Genomic DNA, 21,426 nt, shown 5'->3' with positions numbered 1-21,426 from the left:
TCTGGCTTCCTCCCACCGTCCAAAGACATGCAGCTTGTGGGGATAGGTTAATTGGATAATCCGAATTGCCACTAGGTGTAAATGTGAGTGCGAATGGTTGTCTGTCCCCGTGTGTTGGCCCTGCGACAGACTGGTGACCTGTCCAGGGTGTACCCTGCCTCTCGCCCTATGACAGCTGGGATAGGCTCCAGCGACCCCGAAAGGGAATGGATGGATTTTCTTTGGTGATTTTGTTCAAATTGTTTTGTTTTTCAGTCTTGTCTTTTCTCTTTGTTGTTTACAAACGTGACACATTTACATCATGTTGATTTTAATTACCAGAGCGCTGTCACTGATACATAATTGAATGATGCATAAATATACATTGTTAGAGAGCCAGAGCAGATAAAGGGTGACCTCTTTCACTTTGATAAGTGTGCACACCTACAGCAGTTTCAGCCACATTAGCTTGTTGATGTTAATGTGAAATATGTCTCCTTTAGGAGGGTGATTGCTTGTCAAAGACTTTCATATTCATCTTCATATTTTTACAGAAACTCATTATTGTTACTTAGTCAGAAGCTAAGAAGAGCTGTGTGTGTGACAGAACCTTACTTTTTCCTTGCAGTGCCCTCCCCTTAAAGGAAAAGTACAAAAGATTATGCACTGGACGTGGGGAGAAGCTCCGCTGCCAGCCGAACCACCTACAGGACCTGATGGCAAGCCAACAGATCCGCTCACCAACCCCCCGCTCAAGGGCCGCCCAGAGAGGGAGTTCTTTGTTAAGTGGGCTGGCCTTTCGTACTGGCACTGCTCCTGGGTCAGCGAACTGCAGGTGAGATGCCAGAAGTCAGTCTAGTCTCAAATTAACATTTCTGCTCTTCTTGGCCAAAGTGTTCTCTTTGTTAAATATAGAACAAACCGAAGGAGCCAAGGGAGGATTTTACTGGATGATCTATTACTTTTTAATATAATATTAGAAAAACACAATGTTACATGAAATCTATTTTTCAGTTTTTCATGGAGAAGTTTTCCTTCAAATGCTCGACAAAGCACCTAATTTATTTTACACGAACTTTTTCTTTATTAATATCAGTCTGGGTTTTTTGTAACTAATTAAGTCAGTTTCATTGTTACAGATGGAAAATAATATATTGCATTTTTGTACCTACTTTGCTCAAGGAGGTGCTTGAAGGAAACTTACAAAACCAATAGTTTTGCTTTGTTGCTGGTTGTGCAGTTGGAGCTGTACCACACGGTCATGTACCGGAACTATCAGCGTAAGAACGACATGGACGAGCCCCCGCCATATGACTACGGCTCCGGAGAGGAGGAGCTCAACAGTGAGAAGAGAAAGAGCAAAGATCCCCAGTATGCTGCGATGGAGGAGCGCTTCTACCGTTATGGCATTAAACCAGAGTGGATGGTTATCCACCGGATAATCAATCATAGGTAGCTGCTCACACAGACTCTCAGATCAGGGTTTTCAGGATGTATTTAAAATACCATACATTTTATAGACCAGATATTCTAATTATTGCTTTTAACATTTCACAATATATCTGTATAACAGTTAAATGATCAGAAAGAAACATCTTCCATATGGCGGTCTCATATCAAGTTGTTTTTCAGTGTCTGTTTAATGATCAGTGTGATAAATTTATAAAACCTGCAGCTGTTTTCTGCTTTGTAGTTTTGATAAAGATGGTGATGTGCACTACTTGATCAAGTGGAGAGACCTGCCCTACGACCAGTGCACCTGGGAGGTGGATGATTTCGACATCCCAGATTATGAAAGTCATAAAGCTTCTTACTGGGATCACAGGTTAGTTAACTGTGTTTTGTACCTTTTTCAAGTAGCTTTCTCACGGTGGGAAGATGACAGTGAGAACACAGAAATCCCCTGCACACAAAAGTAAACAAAAGCATATGCCTACATCTGCTGCTGTTTCCCTTCATCCTCGCCCTCTGTCTGTGACAACCGTTAGAGTCATTTGTTGTGACATGAAATTGTTGCTTCGTTATAATTTTTTTTCCTTTTCCTCAGAGAGCAAATTTTAGGAGAGGATCAGCGCCCTCTTGTGGTGAGGAAAGGCAAGAAACTAAAAGATGACCATCCAAAGAGAGAAGTCCCTCCTGATGCCCCAATCATAGATGTAAGTTTGGATATTTGGGCCCACTTCTGCCAACTGAACTGTGATTGCCTGCAGCAGGTTTTTGCAGCAAACATTTCAAAAGTAATGCTCTCGATCTAAAGCCACAATTTATCGTGGCTGATTATTCTAGAGTCTATATTTAAACTGCACATATACAGTACTGTGAAAAAGTTATGAGTCACCCCTCATTTCTTTGCATTTTGCTTGGAAAATGGTATATAGGTGCTACGAAATATGGGCTAAATGGAAATACAGAGTAAAAGTCAAAGCCAAAGTTTTTACAAATTTAATTCGCTTGATATGAACACCTTCATTCTTCCGGACAGCCTGAACTCTCTTAGGCAATCCTTCATATAATTTCTTTAAGGATAATTCAGGGATAGTTCTCCAGGCCTCTTGAAGGACATTCAAAGCTCTTCTTTGGATGTTGACTGTGTTCTGTTCAGTTCTTTGTCAAGAGGATCCCACACAGTTTCAGTAATGTTGAAATCCAGGCTCTGGGGAGGCCAATCCAAAACTGATAGTTTTCTATTGTGTATTTTTCTATTCAGGTATGCTTTTACTGCACTGAGAGTGTGTTTGTGATGCTTTAAAATGGCATTGCATGTTGGATCAAAATCTTATGGAACTTTTCTGCATTCATAATTTCAGCAGTTTTGACAAGATCAAACCATGTTTTACATGGTGAAGCACCAGATGCATCTTTCACATCTTATCTCATGTTTTCCTGGATCTTTTCATGTTTCATAAGGACATGACTTTTAGATACTGTTCATCTGCTGTTGGTAGTTTTTTAGGTCTCCCGCTTCTTGTTTTGTCCAACTGTTCATTTTTTAAAGGCAAATTATGGGTTTTTGTGACAGATTGCTTGTAATGAAGCCCATAAAGATAAAATTTCAGATTTGTCCTTTGCTAAGTTTTCTTATGTTTATGCTAATGTTTTTTATGCTTAAATGATTCATAGGTTGATATTAAGTTGTTCAAAAACTACAAGATCTGGACTGGAAATGAGAGCCAAAGTAACAAAATAAAAAAGCATTGAAAGACCTTCCGAAAGACTCTTACAAGATTCTGCCTCCTATTTCTATTATCAGCCCACCATCAAGTTTGAGCACCAACCATGGTACATTAATGCCACTGGGGGAACGCTACATCCGTACCAGCTGGAAGGCCTGAACTGGTTGAGGTTCTCCTGGGCTCAGGGCACAGATACGATCCTGGCTGATGAAATGGGCCTGGGAAAGACGGTGCAGACGATAGTGTTTCTCTACTCGCTGTATAAGGAGGTAAGACTGAAAGACTGTCCTCTTTTGTCTTTTCCATATTGCATTGCATAGATCACATTTTGGTTCTGTGGGTGTCATTCATAAAGCACCTGTTAGTAATATAAATGGGAATATAAACTTAGAGCTAATAATATTGTGCGTAAAAAGTAAAATGATGAACTGAGTTCTTCTTCGGGTGATGTATTTTATGGGGAAGTAACCTAATGTCTCCTGTCTCTGTCAGGGTCATTCCAAAGGACCTTTCTTGGTGAGCGCACCCCTTTCCACTATCATTAACTGGGAGAGAGAATTTGAGATGTGGGCTCCAGATTTCTATGTGGTGACATACACTGGAGACAAAGACAGCAGGGCAATCATCAGGGAGAACGAGTTCACCTTTGAAGACAGTGCAGTAAAATCAGGGCGGAAGGTGTTCCGTATGAAGGTAGTGTACCCCATGCTCATCCATGTTTTTCTCACCAGGTCAAAATACTGTTTTTCAAGTGCATACTTTTTGAAGCCGCAGGTGATGAAATAAATGATAATTTTACTTTGTTTTTAATTCATTTTATGCCTATTACATGCAGCACATACTAAATCATCGTATCTACCATCCAATCTGCTCCCTTGCAGAAAGACACTCCTATCAAGTTCCATGTGCTGCTGACATCTTATGAGCTGATTACTATAGATCAAGCCATTCTGAGCTCTGTCACCTGGGCCTGTCTGGTGGTAGATGAGGCCCACAGATTGAAAAACAACCAATCAAAGGTAAAGCTGCACCGCCTGCACTGAGATATATCCTATCATATGCTTTGGAAGCAGAAACAGCATCCTTTTAACAGAAAAAGAAAAATGCATGAGAAGGATGAGTAGAGTAAGGTGTACATCTCTTCATATGGCATTGACTTTCATCATCTTGCACAATCTCTCATGTTCAGTTTTTCAGAATTCTCAATGGGTATAAGATCTACTACAAGCTGCTGCTCACTGGAACTCCTCTTCAAAACAACCTAGAAGAGCTGTTCCACCTCCTTAACTTCCTCACCCCAGAGCGCTTCAAGTATGTGCTGTCTCTTTTCTATCGTATATAATTTCCTACCTTTTTTTCTCATGGATTTCATGCATTAAATTATGATATATATAATGTTATGAACAATAAAAAATACAAACAGGAAGAAAGTGAATGTAAATAACTTCATTATAAATAATTGTGTATAAACTGATTTTAAGTCTTTTTTAATAGTTTTCTAAAGCCAATGAAAATTCACCATCATCTAATATTTTTTTGCCCGTATAGACTCAGTTTCTGTGCAGCTCAGGTAAATTGGTATAGATTTTATGACTGATCCTCCTTATTATCTCATAAGTTCAGCCCAGTAATGAGTCTTGTCCATTTAAAACTCCAGAATGACAAATTTTATACATTTCCAACATCACAGGCACAGCTAACTGACCAAAGCACTTTTACATTTTGTGATGAGTAAGACTATCAGCATCCATTTTCAAGCAGTTTTAAGTCAGCACATTGTACTGGAGCAAAAATAGATAGATCTCTTGTTTTAAATAAAATACATTTAAATTAAGAAATAGGCTTTTTTTTAAAAATATAATTTCATTTCATTGTGACCTGCAGTAACCTGGAAGGCTTCCTGGAGGAGTTTGCTGATATCTCTAAAGAGGATCAGATCAAAAAGCTCCACGACCTGCTGGGACCTCACATGCTCAGGAGGCTGAAAGCTGATGTCTTCAAGAATATGCCTGCAAAGACAGAGCTGATTGTCAGAGTGGAGCTTAGCCCCATGCAGAAGTAAGCCTGAAAAAAATAAGCATAACCGTGTTGAAGGAAGCATGGGCAAATAATTGATTGTGATTTTCATTTCTTCTCCTGACTCTATCTGACCTCTAACCTGCAGGAAATATTACAAGTTTATCTTGACACGAAACTTCGAGGCTTTGAACTCCAAAGGTGGAGGGAACCAGGTGTCCCTCCTCAACATTATGATGGACCTGAAAAAGTGCTGCAACCACCCTTACCTGTTCCCTGTGGCCGCTGTGGTAAGGCAGATTTACTTTATTTGTTTTATTTCAGAGTACAGATGACTTATATCAACCAACACAGAAAACTAGAAAACTGCCCCTTTTTCTGAGTTCGATTTAGCATGTTATTCAGAGATACTGTAGCAAGCAATGATTCTCGAGCTAATCTCCATCCTGGCATTGATTGTTTTATCTTGAAGGAGGCTCCTGTTTTACCCAATGGCTCTTATGATGGCAACCTACTGGTGAAGTCCTCAGGAAAACTGACGCTGCTTCAGAAAATGCTAAAAAAGCTCAAAGATGAAGGACACAGAGTTCTCATTTTCTCTCAGGTAACACTCAAATAAATGTATGTGTCAGAGTCTGTCTATATTTTAGCCATTTCTGTGCGATGGCAGTTTTATGTGATGAATGACATCAAAGACAATTTCAGGTTTTTTAGCTGTAAGGTCCAACATTGTGTTTACAGATGACAAAGATGCTGGATCTGCTCGAGGACTTTCTTGAGTTTGAGGGTTATAAATATGAACGTATTGATGGGGGGATTACTGGAGGTCTAAGGCAGGAAGCCATTGACCGCTTCAATGGTGAGGGTTGGTTTTTTTTTGTGCACTTGCACATTTGTCTCAGTCTGGCTTTCACTTACTCACACACGCTTAAACACACAAAGCAACTCGCTGCTCTGTTTTATGTCACAGCACCAGGCGCGCAGCAGTTCTGCTTCTTGCTTTCAACACGAGCTGGAGGCCTTGGCATCAACCTGGCGAGCGCAGATACTGTCATCATCTACGACTCTGACTGGAATCCTCACAATGACATCCAAGTACTGACTCCACATAGAATATTTTAATATTGAATTATTATTATTATTTATTTATTTGTAATTTGTAACAAGTTGAGCTTTAATTCTCAAGTGAAAAACCATCTCTTTAATTTCACCTCTTCACTCCAGTGTCATGCCTTGTATCTTCCTCTTTGTTACAGGCATTTAGCAGAGCGCACCGTATAGGCCAAAACAAGAAAGTGATGATCTACCGGTTTGTGACTCGAGGCTCAGTGGAGGAGCGAATCACCCAAGTGGCCAAAAGGAAAATGATGCTGACTCACCTGGTGGTGCGCCCTGGCCTGGGCTCCAAAATGGGCTCCATGTCCAAACAAGAACTGGATGACATCCTAAAGTTTGGAACTGAGGAGCTTTTTAAAGATGAAATGGAAGCAGCACGAACAATGGGTCTGTCTATGTGTATACTGACGTGTGTTTCTGTTATGGATTGAACAAAAGCACACCCATTTTTATTGGGGTTTGTCTATTCACAGATATTCCTGTGCTAGAGACCTTTTTGTGTAGATTTCTATCAGCATTTTTAAGCTTACACACTTTCCTCTGCTCAAAAGCGCCTCCGCTCGTTATTAAGTAAAAGCCTCTCATTAACAGGTGATAACAAAGATGGTGAGGAGGGCAGTGTGATTCACTACGACGATGATGCTATCTCAAAGCTGCTGGACCGCAGCCAGGATGCCACTGAAGACACAGAGATACAGAATATGAATGAGTACCTGAGCTCCTTCAAGGTGGCTCAGTATGTGGTGAAAGAAGAAGATGGAGAGGTGAGATTTTAACCGTCTTCACATCATGTGACATCATGATAATTGGGGTCGCACACACAAAATCTGTAGATCTCATTTATATCACAGTTCAATTATTTTGCTCAATACGCTACCTTCGACATAGGCCTTGTTTTAGAGATACTTACGCATGTGTCCTAATGTGCTATTATTCAGGAGGAGGTAGAGCGAGAGATCATTAAGCAAGAGGAGAACGTGGATCCGGACTACTGGGAAAAACTCCTCCGCCACCACTATGAGCAACAGCAGGAAGATCTGGCGCGAAATCTGGGCAAAGGCAAACGCATCCGAAAGCAGGTCAACTACAACGATACGACCCAGGAAGACCAAGGTAGGCTCAAGAGACACACAGCACCTCCCTATCAACATGTCTGCCGAGTTTTATTAGAGAGACAAGAGTGTGGCATTATCTCAAAATGGGATCATTTGGGTGTATCCTCTTCATTGTAACTCTTAGAATTCATTATACTGCCCTAAAGCTCACTTGTACCTCATGCATTTATGTAGTTTTATCAATGGGTGTTAAAGCACCCCTTTTTGCAGTAATTTTGCATGCTCAGCGTCCTGTCGATTGTAGTTGTCCTGCAGTTGAACTTTTATTTAAGAGTGAATAAAGACTTTAAAGCTCATTGTAGCTTAGAGTACACTCAAAGTTAAAGTGATTGTCTGCCATAGTTGCAAACCCTCACTTCACTTCCAGAGGCCTGAAGTGGTACAGTATGTGCATGCCCGACTGTAGTGGTCTGTAGTAATCTGCAGTGCCATGGCGCCCTCAGGTGGCCACCAACAGAAGCGAACGCAATGTACTGTTTCTCTTTGATGTGTGGCTCAGAATGGCAGGATGATCTTTCAGACAATCAGTCGGAGTACTCCGTGGGGTCCGAGGACGAGGACGAAGATTTCGAGGAGAGGCCTGAAGGTAGGCAGCAAAAAACACGATAAGTCACATTTGAATATAAACAAAACAGATTCTTACTGTATTTTTTCTGTCATTATACATGTCCCTACATGCGCCCATCTTTCTGACAACGGACTTTGTTTTGTTCTACGTAGGAGGACGCAGACAATCACGTCGGCAGCTCAAGAGTGAGAAAGACAAACCTCTTCCACCCTTACTGGCTCGGGTTGGAGGCAGTATCGAGGTATGAATTCCAGGAAGTCCTCGCATATCTTCAAGTGTATTGGCTTACTTTAATTGTTTGTCTTACCGGATCATTTTGTAATCAGTCACTTTAGAATATTTCCTCATTTGAAGAAAATTTGACATTTTTGAGCAGCATGTCAGGAAGCATCACTGCTCTGCAGCTGATCATGTGCTTCTTTGTAAAATGAGAAATCAGGATCAATAAATTCTCACCCTGTTATTACATCATAAAACATATATCCACAAGTATAATTTAGAACTGTTTTAATATACAAGGGAATACTTCTTATGTCTTTCTACTGCTTCTTTCTGACTTTTTGAATTCACAACCTCTTTATCTAAAACATCTCTATTACTCTGTTTTCTGATTATCATCATTTCAAGGTCCTTGGGTTCAACGCTCGTCAGAGGAAAGCCTTCCTTAATGCCATCATGCGCTGGGGCATGCCCCCTCAGGATGCTTTCAACTCTCATTGGCTAGTTAGGGACCTGAGAGGGAAGAGTGAGCGCGAGTTCAGGTGAAGCTCTAATATTATTCATTTTTCAACTATGACACAAGTAGCGTTATTTGAATCAGTTGTAATTTTGTTTTCACACAGTGCAATTTTTTTCTCAAGAGGGGCCTGTCATTATATTAAGTGGCAGCTCTTGGCTCTTTCATTAACTGTTTACACTGTTTGCTAGCCCATGGCAATGCTCCAGATTGCTCATGTCACGTTGGTAAAGGTCGGCCTTGCCAATTTCACTTTAATTTGGAGCAGTGGGAAAGAAAATGCCCACAGGTTGTTAAAACTAAAATTTTATGCCTGCAAATTATAACACATCACTCCTGTTGCTGCTATTGCAGCCAATAACACTATTGGCAAACCTATTACTTTGACCTTGTTCTCAATCAGTCAGTTGAAGTGATGGCATTATGTTTTACCAAAGCGACTCACTACACTGCATTAGCATTTACTTCAGCTGTCTTCTATGTATTGATAGTTTCTTTAATAATTAGAGATGGCACATCCTATATGTAGTTATGGATACCCATTTTACTAAGCTTCATTAAACAGATCAGAAAATGTTAACCTGTAGCTTACATGCTGATGTAGTGTAACAGTGCACCTGTCTAGTACACAGTGTCATCTGTGTAGTTTCAGTTTCTAATAGATGTTAAAATGTACAACAAAATCTAGCATGAAAGGTAGGGTATGTATGTGCTTCCAGCAACAAACATCTTCAGCACTCGCTGTGGTGTTCCGACCGTGTCGAGCGTGTAAGCCTGTGAAACGTATATAATCGTCTTTTCCTGAAGAAGAAGCTTTGATACTGTCAGGAGAGTAGTTTGGGCAGTGTGAGAGTGTGATACACTGACTGAAAATGGGTGTCTCACACTAGGTTTTTTCTCATGATGTTGTTATTTGGGGAATTCTCCAAAATGTCATGTCGTTTAGTGAGCTGCACAGCAGAAACATGTTTGAGTTCAGAGTGATACATGGCAGTGTATCACCTCGAAACAGTGAGATTTCTGCCACCAGGGTGTGCATTCTTGAATGACATTAAGATGACAGGAAAGGAGTGCGTGTCTGAAACAAGCTTATTGCTACCTCCCTAGTCGTTAGTAGAGGTTTGAAAATGTGAGTTTGTGCTGGTAACCTTATAGAAATTTTTGTGTTCCTTAGGGCCTACGTGTCTCTGTTCATGAGACATTTATGTGAGCCGGGGGCAGATGGAGCAGAGACCTTTGCCGATGGAGTCCCTCGCGAGGGGCTGTCTCGTCAGCATGTTCTTACCAGGATCGGAGTCATGTCCCTTGTCAGGAAAAAGGTACCGATTATTCAGCCAAAGAAATTTTCTTCCTATGCTGGAACATTGAGATTAGAAAAAGTAGGTCAGCCCATCCTGGAGGAAGCCAAAGCGGGGGGGGGGGGGGGGGGGGGGGGGTAATCTTTGGGTACAAACTTTTTCTTGCTTTGAACATCATGCATATTCCAAAATAAGATGTTTTTTGGAGATTTGTCAGCAGTGAATACATCTGAGACTGAAGTGAATGAAGATTTGTATGTAAAGTGTTTAGAAAGGTTAGAAAGTTACTAAATACAGTTTCCACAATTATATTCGCCAATGTAGGATCACAGGCTAATACTACTTTTTCTTTATATTATACAGTACTGTGCAAATCTCTTGAGCCACCCTTGATTTCTTACCTTCTTACAATTCTTACAAATGGTCCTTTACAATAGTTTAACCATTTAACACTGACCTATGAATAATTTAATCATAAAAACACACCAAACTCAAGGGATGGAGGGACCGAAGAAGTCATATGGATGGCATCCAGATGAAGAGACTCTCAATGACTTCTTCAGTCGCTTGGAAATCACTAAAAGTTTGATTTTGTTCATCTGGACTCTGTTTCCAGATAAACAGAATGAACTTTCTGGGATTTCCTTACCTGAATTATTGATCCTGGATCGAGATCTTGACTCACTTGGGCAAGAACTGCCTAAAACTGGCATGTGAGTACAAGCAAACAGCACGTACATCACTCTCTTGGATCAGTGATGAAATGTTTCACATTTCTGAGGTCCTTCAAGAAGCCTGGAAAACTATTCCTGAAGACTACTTAAGTAAATTAGAAGAAAGTTGCCTAAGAGAGTTTTAAGTTTAGGCTTTGTTGAAGAATAAAAGGTGATCATACCAAATATTGACTTCCAGGCTCATTTGAACTGTTAACCTTTTTAACTGTCTGTCTTTATATGTTTTATTTCCAAGTAGGTTAACAGGTGTTTTAATAAATTGTTGCACCAGTTTTAACAACAAAATATAAAGAAGTTATGACGAGCTTGGGACTTTTGCACACTACTGTATAAAGCAAATAACAATAGCTATATTAATTCATTTATTTAAATCTATACATAGTAAACTTGTAGTATTACAAGATTTTTTAAAAGTATAACATTAGTGTATTACATGCTCAAGTACTACAGATAGAGACTAGCAAGTAGCTACAGCTGGCAGAATACAGCTCTTCCCTTATGAGAGCTACAGTTTAAAATTAGATTTTCTATTAATGTTTTTGTGCATGGCCTGTGGCAAATAAAGTTTTTAAAAAGTGTTGAAAAACCGAGTTGCCATGATAACTAGGCTAAGTTTGAAGTTAAAATGAGCTGGTCCATCTGGCTTGAGCCAGAATTAATATTTTACTAGTGCTTAATTATGCTACATGTACTTTATAATTTTATAATAGAGTTCTTCCTAATGCCTTATTTAAAGAAAGTAGGACATCCAGTGAAAGTATAGGATGTTCTTTTTATCACAGTTGCATCTCTTTTCTTTACTGTAGGTGCAAGAGTTTGAGCATGTAAATGGGAAGTTAAGCTCTCCTGATCTGATTCCCATTGGAATGGAGCTGAAGAAACTGAATGAGAGTGTATCCTCTGATCCCAACACGCCTGTGCCAGCTAGCCCTGTGGCTACTCAGCCCAGCACTCCTATCCCACAAGGTCTGCTTTGATCATGTTCTGTTTTCCTCTAAATGTTAAAGTAAAGTTCATGCTGTATCACTTTATGACTGCAAATGAGCTGAGTTGTTGTTTTCTGGAATGTAGAAAAAACTGAGTCTTTCTTGGGTACTGCGGAGGACAAGGAAGCCACAGAGCCAGAGAGCAAGAAACTGTCAGAGCAGGAAGTGAGTCCTTTTTTTTCTCCCTTTAACCACCACTTTCTTTCTTTTCTCCTTTATTGTCTTGTCCATCATCTCATGGGTCATCACACTGTAACCATAACTCATCATTCTCAGAAGACGCTTGTCAAACTCCGACACCTTTTAACTTGTCTTTTTTTGCCCTTTACCGACTCTATCCTTTCTCCCTCTGTTGTCCTGTCTGTTTTCCCTCGGCAGGCTTCCACTGTTGAGCCAGCATCTGCACCCGAGAAGGCAACTGACAGTGACGAGAACAAGGGCAACTCAGAGGAGAAAACAGGAGATGAGAGGAACAGAACCGAGTCGCCCTCCACAAAGACGGAGCCATCTGCTAACCCAAAAGAGCCAGCTTTCAAACAGTCCGAAGCGCAATCCACTATCACCTCACCTAAGAGTGAGCGGTTTATGATCTGTGTACTTCAGATTTTACTTATCTGCAAGGCTGTGCTTTGTTTATTCATTCTTTTTTCTTCTATCCTCAGTGGAGCCATGCAAAGAAACCGAAAAGTCCTCAGAAAAAGGAGACACTGATTCTCCTCTGGCAAAAACTGAAGACAAGGAAAATAAACCAGGTAAACGTGCTATGACTCCTTAAATTAAAGATGGAGGATTATTCTGCTATATACACCACTATATACACCACAGATATTTATTTTAATTAATTGTAACCTTTGCAGATGATGTAAAGAGTGAAGACGCATTAGAGGGTCGAATAAATGGAGACAAGGACACTTTGGATGAGATAGACGAAAGCAGGAAAGAAGACAAAAATGGATTCAAAGCAAAGTTCATGTTTAATATTGCTGACGGAGGTTTTACAGGTAAGAATCAATCCGATTTCTGCTATTTGTCCTTAATATACCTGATGCTGACTGACCAGGTGTCACCTGGAGTACTCTGGTCACATTCCTCCTTCATATCCACATATGAGATATGAGATAAAGTTGATCAATTAGACTCTGAGTTCACAAAGTCACTGACAAATGTTGTGTCACTGGGAGAAATTGTCACTTATAAGCCCATCATAGAAGTCTTCTGAGTCTGATTTTCTGAGACTATCCATATCGTCAGACTGTAGAGTGAAGTCTGCACCTTATAAATAGATATTCTTTCTCTCCCCACTTTTCCTCCCGTGTTTTCTTTGGTTTACTCAGAATCTCTACTGCAGGTTATTTCAGGTGTCACACTGATTTATCTTTGTTTTGATATAAGTTTTGTTTGTGTTTATATGCTCTTATTTCTCTTTACGTGTTACAGACATATGGGATATTACTTTGTATTTTTGTAAGAACCCTGTTTTTATTTTTACACCGTCAGAGCTGCACACCCTCTGGCAGACTGAAGAGCGAGCAGCGCTGTCTTCTGGAAAGATGCATGACATCTGGCACCGTCGCCATGACTACTGGCTGTTGGCTGGCATCGTGACGTATCCTTTCTTCCAGAGTGAGGAGCGAGAAGCATATGGCAGAGCAATGTAATTACTTATGACAGAAGTAGCTGCGGAGCTGATATTTACAAAATGTGAGGATGATGTACAACTACACTTTCCTGCTTCCTCTTTATTTGAAGAATTTTATGAGGTTTTCCTTGCTCCCATTTGCTTTCTTTGACCGTGAATTTATCTCAGACATGGCTACGCTCGCTGGCAAGACATTCAGAATGATCCACGTTATGCGATTCTGAATGAGCCTTTCAAGACCGAGATGCATAAGGGCAACTACTTAGAAATGAAAAACAAATTCCTGGCTCGCCGCTTTAAGGCAAGTGTGGAGTTTTTTGTTTTTGTTTTTTTTTAAAAAACAGAAAAATAACAATAATACATTCTTCACATTATAATCTGAATACAAATGGAACCAGTTTGCATCTCCCTGCTATGTCTGCATTTCATACAAACTTCTCTTTGTTACTTTGCCTCACTGTAGTTGTTAGAGCAGGCTCTGGTGATCGAGGAGCAGCTGAGGCGGGCGGCTTACCTGAATATGACCCAGGACCCGAGTCACCCTGCCATGGCACTCAACACTCGCTTTGCCGAGGTGGAATGTCTGGCCGAGTCCCACCAGCACCTGTCCAAAGAGTCTCTGGCTGGGAACAAACCTGCCAACGCCGTGCTGCACAAAGGTCCGCAGCCCAGTGTCAAAAACAGCAACAGTTTAACCTGGCGAGATTCAGCTACCCAGTGCTGATAAATAGCTTTTTGTGATGCAAAGTAACTGGTTTGTTTGTGCTTCGTTCTGTTTCAAATCAGATGCAGGAGGAAATATTAACTTGAAACTCCCTAAAATCTTCCTAGAATTACCAGCACTTCACTATTTTTTAACTGAGACAGTATATTTTATGAAATAAATAGTATTTGTGTTTCTTTCACAGTGTGCTGTGTTGTTGGAATCAGTATACTAATACCAGAGTAAATTATGTTGCTCCAAGACAGTAAGAACACTAAGGAACAAGTTAAAACACCAATATAAAAAATTCCAAATGTTGCAAACAATTGCAAAATAGCTCCAATAATACAAACAGCTCTACGTATGTCATTCAGTGGTGCATTTAGGTCACCTCAGTCTCTCACTGAGCATGCTCCTGTGGCTGGACAGCGTGTCATGGAGTGGGTGGGTTAGAAGAGATTTATAACACGTGAAAAAAACTTCTGCAGTTACACTTTAAAAAGTCTTTTTTTATGTTATTTGAAACGGTGTCAATGTCATTTCACTAATTACTAGTACACAAAAGCTATTTTAACCTGTTAATAATACATGTTTTGTTTCCAAATGGAGACAGCTGTCAATTCCATCCATCCAGACAGTAAACAGGATGCCAAAGGAAGCATTTACAGATATTTCCACTCCACTGTTTTGTGAAGAGCTTCTAAAAGGCAGCCAGTAAATATCCTGTTTGACACAGTGGCTTCATTTTATGTTAATTTGACTCACCATTAAAACATGCTTACAGTGATTAGTAGGATGAAAGTTTGGGAAGAGGCCAAAGACTGATTGAAACTGAGGCGTTAAAATGTTATCGTTTCAAAATGATGCTGACTGTGACCCTCACTGATTTGTCTGCCAGTGAAAAATGTTTTGGCATTTAGTTCTTGGCACTTGTTAATTTCAGGTCCTGGAACAAACAAATTAGCTTTTTTAATTATTTGAGGTTCACACTAATTATGTCAAGGGTGTTGGAAAAGTTTTACATGCATTTTCCCGACATTTTATCGAAATCATTCTTTTAATACTAACATAAGTGAAACTGCTCTTGTGTGTGTTCGTGCTCTTGCAGTGCTGAACCAGCTGGAGGAACTTCTGAGTGACATGAAAGCAGATGTGACACGACTGCCCAACATGCTGTCCAGGATCCCACCGGTGTCGGCGAGGCTGCAGATGTCTGAGCGGAGCATCCTGAGCCGCCTCACCAGCCGAGGCAATGAACCTCCACCGCAGCAGGTGAGATGGAGCGTGGTTGTCAAGGAGATCAGGTGGGTTTTAGAAAGCTTTTTAAAAAAATGGAATTAAAGTTATTTGAGCTCATTTCCTGTAAAACAGGTTAAGGCTCAAAAGTGGGCAACTTGGCTAAGTAAATTTAAGAAAAAGGAAAAGCTGTGTCCCAAAACCTTTGAAGTTCGCCGTTGTCGCAACTACACAGCCACACTATTCCTTTGAAATCTCAAACTTAGGCTCGCTATTCCCCACGGAAGATTTCCCTCAGGTGCGATATGGGGAAAGAAAAATCTCCCTTAAGTTGTTTGCTTTCACCACTGTGCTCCACATTTTGCTCCCAGAGGAGAAAAAGTTGTTGTGTCTTTACTTTCCTCTCTGCTGTAGAGTGTGTATTTTGTTCTGTTATACAAGGGATCATTTCAGCCGCGTAGTCTCTGTGGCCATATGCTCTGACAGTCTTTTTTTTGGTTGTTATGACAACGCTTTCCTGACCATGACACAGTCGACGCACTTTCCTCCGCTTTTATCTGTCTTTACTTTGCTGGTGTAGAAAGAAAACTTCTCTTACAGAGCAACTCAAGCCTTTTAAGCACTGTATAGTAGAAAAAACCTCATACTGAATACCTGCTGTAATCACAAAGCTGTTTACAGCAGGATGACTAATCCTTTGTGTGTGTTTCAGCCGTTTAGTCCAGGTGGGTTTGGCTGCTCCCAGATGTACAGCGGCAGTTTTGGAGGCGGATTCAGAGGACCAGGCGGACAGCCTATGGTTAACTATAGTCAGATGCCCTTAGGACCATACGTCAGCGGTAACAATCAACATTTTGCACTATATTGTATGTGACACACAACACAGATAGCATTTCAATTTCATGTTGAGAGATTACATGTACAGTAAATGATGTCACCTTGGCAAATATGCAATAAAAAGCTACAAGCAAAAGTCTGCATATGTTTGCAGAAGCACTAGTTTTCTTAGATAAGTCAAGTGATTGTTAAGGATCATTTTAATTAATCAAGAATCCATGTTAATCAACTTATTGTCATTGTTCTTGCCATCCTTACTTAATGCTAATAGGCAGTCATTTAAAAGTAGAAACATTAGTAGAAACCCACAGGTTTTAAACAGTCACATTAGCTAAATTCTATCTTCCCACATCACTGCAGATGTCCATTGTGCACTTTGGCCTATGACCTAGCTTTATAAATAGCTGGTCATAGAGCTTTAATTTGTCATAGAGCTAATTTTTGTTTTGTTTTTTAAGAAAGATTTAGAAATTTACTGACTTTGTTTTGCCTTTAAACAACTGTCTCATACCATCTGGCAAAATTCTCAACATTCACATTCATATTGTTTCAGTGAACCACACAAAAAAAGATCTCTTCTCTTTTCAGTCTCCACTAATGGCCCCCCACCCCCTACAAGCCATCTGGACAAGAAGTCACTTGACTCCTTGAGGGACGTGGCTACGCCTGACCTCAAATCAGGCAAACCTAGTGATGTCATCTGTATTGAGGACTAGACCAGCTCTGTAACACTGACCTCAGGTCAGAAACTCCCAGGGATGGAATCTCAATGGATGACTACTGACCAACTCTTACGCCACTCTCTCCTTGTTCTCTCGCTCCTTCCTAACTCCAGATCTAAAAGTCAAGCTCTCTTCTCTCTACGGATAAGGCAATTAACTTTTTAATGCAGACGTATGTATCTTAACAATTGCACTTTTATCTTTAAAGAATCCTATAGAAGTATTTCAGTAGATGTTTGCTTTTGTTTACCTGTGATGGAAAGCTGCAGATTAAGAAGGAAAATGGAGCAGCTTCTTTGAAAACAGCTTCTTTCGCTCTGCACTACAGTGGAAGACTCGAGCAAGTTGGTGGCACTGAGTTCCTGACGCGCTTGATTGGGGCTCATTCTGATTCTGGAATGTGTGTTTTATTTGCGTCAGCCTCAATTCTTTTCATCTGCATACACTCAGTTGCTTTTACTCATCTGCCTATTTACTGTACACTGTGACTGTGCTCCCCCGGAGCTTGTCCCCTGTGAAGAGTGGAGTCGTCGAGGATGTCTACAGTCATAGCTTGATAAGAGATTGCTTTTTGAAGGCCAGTATTGTTATTTTAAATAAACTTGTGTTTTGTCATTCATGTTGTAACCTGTGAAGAAAATATTGATTTGAAAGAATCAAGAACTATTAACATGTATGCAGTAGCTGGACACAGGCTTTTGGAGAATCCTCTAAAGACTGCCACCTGCTGGTAATCTCAAGAAAGTAATTTCTGCTAAACCTGCAGGGAGACTTGACTGCAGTACCTGGGAACGTTGGCCTCTTGTACTGTATATACTGAGAGACTGCTGTTTATTTTACCTCACATATGTCTAATGATAGTGAACACATGTAAACATACATGGATGAAATCAGAAGCCTGGCTTAGTGTTGTACATGAAAATCAAGTGAGAGAAACTTTGGGAGTGGCAAGAATGATTTTTAATGCATTTTAGAGAAGACTGAGTATTTCTGTGTATGGTACAATATTTGTGATTCTTTCTATATTTGAATGTTAGTAGTGGCTGTAGAGCTTAACCCTGGGGCCATGACCGGTGGGACTTCATTGTAAACAGGGACCCATCTGGTACATCCACATACAGGGCTTCAGTGTTACCGAGACCAGAGTCCTGAATGGAGGGTGGAGTTTTATCCCTCTTATATCCCAGGGACTTTCCCAGTTCCCTTTTAATTGTTAGGACTAAATAAGAACACATGTGCTTATGGTGCAATGTCACCTCAAGTTTAACATTTGATGCAGACTGCGCTTTTGTTTGCTTCTCTTTTTTTGAGGTTAAATCTAATGTTTTTGGTCACTTGGTGCCATTAAAGGATATGATCCAGAATGATTTGTTCTTGTTGCAGTGCATTTCCTCCGCAGAGGTTAAGACTGTAAATTGTGGTGTTACAGTCAAAGCTTTTCATTTGAAGTAATATTCTCTGTGCATCAGCATTCAAGGACCATCATTGCTTTTAGATGATGTCGTCACTTTCAGCCTCCTTAGTAACAGTGTACGTGGTCATTTATTGCTTTACCTGGTGATAAGGCTACTACATGTTTACTCATTCCATCTACTGTTTTGTGCTAAAGTGACTGCACCTGGTAAAACAGTCTTTTTATAAATTCACACGTATTTAATTTTCTATTAACACACTGCAAGAATATTAGGACTAAATGTACAAATCTTTATTGACAAATCTATCTTTTTTTTCTTTTTCCAATGATATGTTTGTATTATGATTATTATTATGCCATTGCCAAGGCACTTATTTGAAAATGCTGAAAGGATAATTGCTATTGACTAATCTAAAGTGAAGAAATAGTGATTTATGGTGAGTGTATATCCTTACTCTGTTTTTTGCCAGTTCAAATGGTTGTCCTTAGGTGCTCTCTTCTGATTCCCTCTTCATTTTTCCAGCTTGTATCGCACTCATCGTTTCTCGAAATGCTTTGACTTAAAAGTCAAATTCAAAACATTACGATTTGGAAAGCATCATGAGACTAATCTTGAGTGCACTACGCTTTTTTAGTGTGAATCGATGCTGTTTCCGTTACCGTTTTTGTTCATGCCAGCAACTACTTGACCATGACATGGATGGTTGACAGACAGAACCTCAGAAACATGTAAATACTTGTTGAAATTGAAAGATTTTTCAGAGATAAGTCCATGTCATATAGATTTTTGTATTAAACTGAAAAAGATGAATGTTTACTGGATGGTGTTGCCATAGAACTGCTATGTGCACCGTATGTGCTCATCAATCAAAAACTTGTCCTTTTCCTCTGGAACTGTGACCATGAGATGACGTCGAAAAACACAATACTTCACTGAAATGCAATCAAACTGAAGTCAGTATGAATGTAATGTCTGTTAAAAAGGCTTCAGTCTAATATTACCAATATGTTAACAATGTATGCACATGCTTATTAATGTGGCTTCAAAAGCTACCAAAAGACCCTGTTAAAAGGCACCTTTGTTGCAGTGAATGCACAGCATGTGAAGCGTTTGATGGTTCACTTTTGGGAGGTGGTGGTATAGCAGGCATTTACAGACAATGAGCGCCAAGCAGTGTTATGGTACTGATATTTGTGCTGTATAGCAGTTGAATGAAAAAGTGAATTGTCATCTTTTTATTTGTATTCTGTGTATTTGTTCAATGTGTTTTAATAAATCTTCTGAACAACAGAATGTTTTCTGGTCAGTTCTTGCCCTGTACTCAGTCTGGAGACAGCTGAAGAAGCATGCAGATAAATAACTGAGCTGAGGATTTCATAATCAAAGCGAATGACATTTGTCTACACTTCACCTCACACATTACAGTGTGTTCATATGCAGCGACCTCTAGCACATGTCACACTGTGCATGAGCTTGCAGAACTGCAAATGTGATTATTGTCAGAAATAGAAATACTGAAGTACTCAGACTGAAAAAAAGAAAGCCAAAATGTTAAGTGAATGAATGAATGAATGTAACAATAAAAAGTAAAAGTCTGATACAGGACTATCAAACACAGAGTCCAAGAGGCAACTGGCCCACCGAAGGGTTGAATCTGGCCCCTGAAATGGCGAATGTTAAAACTGTCATCAGGTCAATGAAAATGTACTTTCAAAAAAACTTAGTCAAATTGTAAAATCATTTTGTCCAAAAACACTCTGGATGTGTGTTTGTAAACTGGGTCATTGAACTTAAGGGAGTTTGATCACCCTGGTCCAATTCAAATGGAGTACCTTTATTTATGGTAAATGGCCTGTATTTATATAGCGCTTTTACTAGTCCCTAAGGACCCCAAAGCGCTTTACATATCCAGTCATCCACCCATTCACACACACATTCACACACTGGTGATGGCAAGCTGCATTGTAGCCACAGCCACCCTGGGGCGCACTGACAGAGGCGAGGCTGCCGGACACTGGCGCCACCGGGCCCTCTGACCACCACCAGTAGGCAACAGGTGAAGTGTCTTGCCCAAGGACACAACGACCGAGACTGTCCAAGCTGGGGCTCGAACCGGCAACCTTCCGATTACAAGGCAAACTCCCAACTCTTGAGCCACGATCGCTTTATGAAACTTAAAGCCTATTTAATATTAATGATGGTGTTTATTTTGTTAAGTAATTATGAATGCTGATAGTTTGTGTTTAACATGGCCCTAAGATGCTTCCATTGTGATACTAACACACCAGTTCCCTATGTTGTTTCAGATATTCACTGTAGTGCATCCTGGACACATTGCCAAAACATGACAGGGCTAGCGCAGACAGATGACACACTCTCTGTGGCTGATTTAGAATAACCAGTTACCATAAATTGCATGTAATTTGGTCTGTGGTCACCAAGACATAAAATGTGCATGTATAGAATCGTCAGTCACATGTGATTTAAAAAGAAAAAAGAAAAGAAAAGATTTTTTTGGTGTGATTTCCCATTACCCACAGATTTCAGTTCAGGATTCTTTGAGTGCCATGTCTGTTTCATAATGTCAAAAGTTGTGTATCAAAATGTCTAGCGTTAAAACAAACCCATATAGAATTTGCTAGTAAAATAAGTCCATATTTGTTGTTTTTTACAATGCAAGGGATTATTTCCCATCTTCTCAAATTGTCTAACCTAAACAAAAATAATAATAAATAAGAAAGTATATACATTTATGTTCAATTCAGATAATAGACTGCTTCTTTAAAGTCCGTATTAAAGCCTTATATAAACGCACCTTAAACACAGGCTGTGTGTGGTGTGGGGGGAACACAAGGATTATAGTATTAAGCATTACTTTGCTGGAGAACCAAATGTATTTTTTCATCTATTGTTTCAATTCAACCGGCTGCCTAGCACAGACACCTTCATCCCACACGGAAGTGCTGTGAGATAGCGTTGCCCCTAATTCCTCTAGTCCAACCCCTTTTTGTCTGAATCTCGCCCCTGATTGGTGAAAATATCATCCCCTAGGCATTTCATTGGCTGAATGCTTGCCTTTGCCAATCTGCTATTGGTCAGTTGTGACTGAGAACCCTCACCCCGCTTTGTGCCGCTGTCTGGACAGCAGCAGGG

The 21,426-nt window shown here is 40.1% G+C and overlaps 1 protein-coding gene across 3 annotated transcripts in view; it reads left to right on the top strand.

Annotated features, from left to right (window-relative positions):
- chd5 (chromodomain helicase DNA binding protein 5) overlaps positions 1–19,571 on the top strand; it is a 37,061-nt gene extending 17,490 nt beyond the window's left edge. Inside the window, exons 10-40 of one of the 3 annotated variants that reach the window (XM_026167156.1) lie at positions 608–814; positions 1,220–1,431; positions 1,673–1,804; positions 2,027–2,135; positions 3,230–3,421; positions 3,645–3,845; positions 4,034–4,171; positions 4,342–4,463; positions 5,037–5,210; positions 5,317–5,458; positions 5,641–5,772; positions 5,910–6,027; positions 6,139–6,263; positions 6,425–6,671; positions 6,876–7,048; positions 7,223–7,397; positions 7,920–7,985; positions 8,120–8,208; positions 8,595–8,728; positions 9,878–10,022; positions 11,542–11,701; positions 11,807–11,886; positions 12,100–12,295; positions 12,384–12,473; positions 12,579–12,722; positions 13,219–13,327; positions 13,529–13,661; positions 13,824–14,019; positions 15,172–15,335; positions 16,012–16,165; positions 16,725–19,571. In XM_026167156.1, coding sequence (XP_026022941.1) covers positions 608–814; positions 1,220–1,431; positions 1,673–1,804; positions 2,027–2,135; positions 3,230–3,421; positions 3,645–3,845; positions 4,034–4,171; positions 4,342–4,463; positions 5,037–5,210; positions 5,317–5,458; positions 5,641–5,772; positions 5,910–6,027; positions 6,139–6,263; positions 6,425–6,671; positions 6,876–7,048; positions 7,223–7,397; positions 7,920–7,985; positions 8,120–8,208; positions 8,595–8,728; positions 9,878–10,022; positions 11,542–11,701; positions 11,807–11,886; positions 12,100–12,295; positions 12,384–12,473; positions 12,579–12,722; positions 13,219–13,327; positions 13,529–13,661; positions 13,824–14,019; positions 15,172–15,335; positions 16,012–16,165; positions 16,725–16,852 — 4,587 coding nt within the window. In that variant the 3' untranslated portion in view covers positions 16,853–19,571. Of the gene's footprint in view, positions 1–607; positions 815–1,219; positions 1,432–1,672; positions 1,805–2,026; positions 2,136–3,229; positions 3,422–3,644; positions 3,846–4,033; positions 4,172–4,341; positions 4,464–5,036; positions 5,211–5,316; positions 5,459–5,640; positions 5,773–5,909; positions 6,028–6,138; positions 6,264–6,424; positions 6,672–6,875; positions 7,049–7,222; positions 7,398–7,898; positions 7,986–8,119; positions 8,209–8,594; positions 8,729–9,877; positions 10,023–11,541; positions 11,702–11,806; positions 11,887–12,099; positions 12,296–12,383; positions 12,474–12,578; positions 12,723–13,218; positions 13,328–13,528; positions 13,662–13,823; positions 14,020–15,171; positions 15,336–16,011; positions 16,166–16,724 lie in introns of all 3 variants that reach the window. The other 2 variants (XM_026167158.1, XM_026167155.1) reach the window with 2 other exon arrangements.
- The last annotated feature ends 1,855 nt before the right edge of the window (positions 19,572–21,426 follow it).

Source organism: Astatotilapia calliptera, chromosome 5, assembly GCF_900246225.1.
Source record: "Astatotilapia calliptera chromosome 5, fAstCal1.2, whole genome shotgun sequence".
NCBI lineage: Eukaryota > Metazoa > Chordata > Actinopteri > Cichliformes > Cichlidae > Astatotilapia > Astatotilapia calliptera.
The sequence above is the reverse complement of the archived record's forward strand: the minus strand, read 5'-3'. Positions and strand labels throughout refer to the sequence as shown.